The following is a 4963-nucleotide window of genomic DNA, read 5'->3' on the forward strand; positions in this document are numbered from 1 at the left end:
ACACACACACACACACACACACACACACACACACACACACACACACACACACACACAAACACACACACATATGTAAGTAAATATGTATGTATATTCATATGTATAAATCATCCAAGCATCCTCAATGCAAACCAATAGTAAACACATTTACAAAGTCGTTTGGTCAGATGGAAATATCAGTTAAATCCGAACATCTAAAAACTAAAATAACTCTTCATAACGATATCTTCATTAAACAGGTTTTACTCTCTTTTTCAGTTCATGATGTTGCTGTTTTGGAACTGTCTCAAAAAGTACGTTTAGGCAGATGTGTTTCTCCACTTAAACTCCCAAACAAAGGAGACACCTATTATGGTACATGTACTGCCGCCGGATGGGGTCAAACAGGAAGTAAGACTTAAGATTATTTTTAAAATTTCTATATTAAATCTGAATACTTTTCATTCGAATATTTACTTTCCTAAAATGACAACAATTATTTACTTAAAATAATGATTACAAAATTTGCTTTGTATGATATGTTTTGCTTTCAAGGATGCATTTGTTTATGATATGAATTTTACTGATGTATATCACTATGTCTAGTCTTTTATTGTTGGTCAACTAGTTAAGTTGGCGTGCTAGCAGAATCGTTGGCACGTCGGGCAAAATGCTTCTCCGTCTTTATGTTTTGAGTTCAAATTCTGCCGGTTTAGACTTTGCCTTTCATCCTTTCAGTGGAGGTGCGTGGCTTAGTGGTTAGGGTGTCAGCATCATGATCGTAAGATTTTGGTTTCGATTCTTGGACCGGGCGACGCGTTGTGTTCTTGAGTAAAACACTTCATTTTCACGTTGCTCCAGTCCACTCAGTAACGCTGTGAGTAACACTGTGATGGACTGGCGTCCCGTCCCGCTGGGGAACACGTACGCCATTGAAACCGGGAAACCGGGCCCATGAGCCTGGCTAGGCTTTAAAAGGGCGCATTTGATTTTCATCCTTTCGTGGTCGATAAAATAAGCACAAGAGTCGATGTAATTAACTTAATCACTTCGCAGAAAATTGCTGATCCTATACCAAAAGTTAAAATCATTATTCGCCAACTCGTTAACCATTCAACCGAATTAGAGTTCAATTGTTTGACGAAACGTTTAGCCAATAAACCAATGGGTTAGACCCCCCACCTCCAGAATCCTTTTGTTGCTATTTCCATTCGTGAGAGGTCATGTCAGTGATTCGGTCGTGAATGGCGACAAATGAACTCTGAAGAACCTATTTAACTGATTGATAGGCAGAAAGATAAATTAAAAAATCGATTTAATTCGTTAACTAGGTGAATATCAATAATAAAAGAAGTGAAATAAATCCAGTGCGTGTGATTATTTTCGGTATATTGACCCTTCCGAGATATCATAGAACCTGTTGCAATACACGTGTCCACATCAAGAATGAATCTTGTAAGCCAAGTACGGAAACGAAATATGGTTTTGAGGTTTGTGGAAAGAGAACGTTATGGTTATTGAATATTAATATCTCGATAAAAAGTTCAAGTAAATAGGCGTAGGAGTGGCTGTGTGGTAAGTAGCTTGATTACGAACCACATGGTTCCGGGTTCAGTTCCACTGTGTGGCACCTTGAGCAAGTGTCTTTCAACTATAACCTCGGGCCGACCAAAGCCTTGTGAGTAGATTTGGTAGACGGAAACCGAAAGAAGCCCGTCGTATATATGTATATATATGTACGTATGTATATGTGTGTATATGTTTGTGTGTCTGTGTTCGTCCTCCCCCCAGCATCTCTTAACAACCGATGTTGTTGTTTTTACGTCCCCGTAACTTAGCGATTCGGTAAAAGAAGCCGATCGAATACTACGAGGCTTACAACGAATAAGTCCTGGGGTCGATTTGCTCGACTAAAGGCGGTGCTCCAGCATGGCTACAGTCAAATGACTGAAACAAGTAAAAAAGTAAAAGAGTAAATAGTAAGAAAATATATGAATAAATTAAAAAGGTAACAATGGTGGAAATTTAGGAGGTTATTAATTGTGGCAATTGGGATTTTTTTTTTCACGCAGAGATAATTATACATTCGTGTATTTCATTTACGTCATTCTATTACAGATCACGGAATTTTCCCAGATAAACTACAGAGAACTAGGATTAACATAATCCCAACAAGTGAATGCCAGAAACAGGCAGCTGGTATTACTGCTGAACAACATATTTGTGTTGGAGATAATAAAGACAAAGGCAAAAACGTCTGTGGTGTAAGTAAACTATTTCACGATTTTCTATGGGATTATTTTACAGACAGTATTCTAAGACTAAGTATCAGTGGTATTTAAATATCCGTCGCGGTCAGCTTCGTTCAAAATTCCGAGGTTGATAAAATAAAATACCAGTGAAATACTGGGACAGGGTTCGTAACTTTATAAGGTATTTCAGATGTGAATGGAATTATAATAGAAATAGGACGGGTTTAATTTATTAGAAATCGTTTTTGTGTAAAGTGTTCGAGTGAATATCTCTACACATTTGCATAATGAACGAGAAGTTATCGTTTTATTTCTCTTATATTCTTCAATGGACATTTATTACTTCCGTAGACATAAATCCTGGGTGTTTTGGAGAGGGAGAATTTGTGTTGTTCAAGCGTTTTCAAAAAGAAATTACAATAATCAAATTCAAATCTGAAATGAAAATGTGATTTGCTTCATTATTTGTAAATTTTTATTAATAAAATAATATCCTGCCTTAAATGTTATTATTTTCGTTAGATATGAATTAGCCATGACCAGTAAATCAAAGTATCATATCGTAAACATAAAATATGAGTACAAAAAGCATCTTGATCTAGAAAAAAACCTAATTCATTATAAAGCAGTAGCCATCTTTAAACATTCCTTTTTTTATTTCAGGGAGATTCTGGTGGTGGTCTCGTCTGCCGAAGGAAATCTGACAATGCCTACGTCGTTGCTGGTATTGCTTCCTATGTTTTTGACTGCGACAAAGGATTTGGAGTCTATGCCAATGTGGCCAATTTCCTTGACTATATCAAGGCATACATGAGCTTGTAGATGTTCAAAAATATATTTATTAAAATAACGCCAACGAAATAAAATATATAGAAATATCCCATGTTTCACAGTCCTTTTATGTTTAACGTTTTATTCCAATTTTCATTTGCTTCAACATCTAACCATAAGTAGCAGTAGAGGTTATGAGAGAGAGAGAGAGAGTAGGGAAAATAAGTGAAATGAGCGAATAAGAAGTTGGAACTGAAAGTTAGTTATAAAACATATAAAAGTAGAATTAAGAAGGTTGCAGTGGTGTGTTGCAAATGAGAAAGAATGTGAGAATTGCATGTAGGGCAGATGAAAATATATGTTGCATAAAATCCGAGAATATTTCCACTGCCTTCTTTAAAGAAGGTTAATAATTGTTCCTAGAAGTTGATGTATTTTAGAATATTAACATTTACAAAAGCGTATTGATTGTAGAGATTGGTTACAAACATATACAACAGAACAATAAAAGGGAAGTAAAGGAACTGGATTTTCGAGTAAAATGCTAAATGTCTATGTGTTTTGAAATGCACACTTTAAAGTTTCATTGTAATTAGGAGAACAAAGCTCAATTAACATATACATTAAAACAAATTAATCTGAAATATTTATATTGCTCTGATAATAGAACATGTATTTGCAATTCCCATCTTCGCATTTTCAGAAATTATTTTTCTCTGCTCTCGAAGTAGACGTTGGCACAATCACTCGCAGAAGCGACAAATATATGGTTTACATCCCACTCAGTCTACAAAACGTTGAATTTTTCTTTTATTTAGACTATCTTTGATCGTAGCTTCACTAATTCACACGAGTATCCTGGAGTTAAACAACAACGTATTTATGTGAAAATCAGCTACAGTTATAGTTCCAAGATGAAGGTAGCCATCCCACCACGTTTATTCAAGTATGAAAATCTTAGTTCATCATATAGGAAGATGGATACTAGCTCCTTGAATCAGGCATGAAGTATAAAATCGAATGTATATATGGAAAATTCATCTCAACGTTTCTAAATAAAACAGTTGAAAATCAATTCCAAATAATTTCAAATTTATAGACATAAAGCAGCAACAGTCAGCCATCTTGAAGAAGATATCTACGACGCTGGAAACTAAGAGAACGAAACGTTGTTTACAACAACTCACGTACCGGAAAAGCACGAAACTACATGTTACCAGATTAAGGAAAGGAAAGCGATAGACAATAGAAATATCACAAGTACTGCAGAGGATAAAATCAAAGAATATCCTCTAAATATTATAGGCATGTATGTATGTGTGTGTGTGAGTGTGCGCGCTTTTGTATGTGTGTATCTGAGTGTATAATACTTGATAACAGTAGAACTATTTCGATACTGTTCTGTATCTACTTCAACAGTGAAAATGGATATATAATAAAACAACAGCTTACATAAAGCACGGGAAATTAAAACAATATCAGGGCAATAAAAAGTAATGTGATGAAGCAATCGTAACCTGAAGCAGGGACGAAGGGAGTAGTTGACAGACGAGACGAGGGAAGGGAGATTGAGATAAAGATTACGAGAGAGGGAGAGAGAGAGAGAGAGAGAGAGAGGAGGGTGAAATAAATAATGGCTGACTATATTCGATCATAAATTTAGAAAAAAAAAAACACCTGCAGGTTATATCTCTTCACATAGTGAATATATGTGGTTTACTTGTTTCAGACATTAGGCCCTGACAGTATTAGACTCCTGTCTTGAATGATTTAGTTGATCGAATTTAACCTGAGAGATCATTTTTGTTTGACGTCTGGTGTATTTATTCTTTCGTGTTGCTTTTGTCGAAATGTTAATTTTCGCGAAGACAAACATTGGCTGTCGATAACGAAAGGCAAATATAAAAATATATGTGCGCATTGACACACACACGCATGGACACACACACACACACACACAC

The 4963-nt window shown here is 35.6% G+C and overlaps 1 protein-coding gene across 1 annotated transcript in view; it reads left to right on the plus strand.

The window, feature by feature from the left end:
- LOC106879126 (mast cell protease 1A) overlaps window positions 1-3109 on the plus strand; it is a 13089-nt gene extending 9980 nt beyond the window's left edge. The window contains exons 4-6 of the mRNA XM_014928563.2: window positions 259-390; window positions 2098-2243; window positions 2895-3109. Coding sequence (XP_014784049.1) covers window positions 259-390; window positions 2098-2243; window positions 2895-3053 — 437 coding nt within the window. The 3' untranslated portion in view covers window positions 3054-3109. The remainder of the gene's footprint in view (window positions 1-258; window positions 391-2097; window positions 2244-2894) is intronic.
- Window positions 3110-4963: the final 1854 nt, after the last annotated feature.

This window comes from Octopus bimaculoides, chromosome 2, assembly GCF_001194135.2.
Source record: "Octopus bimaculoides isolate UCB-OBI-ISO-001 chromosome 2, ASM119413v2, whole genome shotgun sequence".
NCBI classification, from domain to species: domain Eukaryota; kingdom Metazoa; phylum Mollusca; class Cephalopoda; order Octopoda; family Octopodidae; genus Octopus; species Octopus bimaculoides.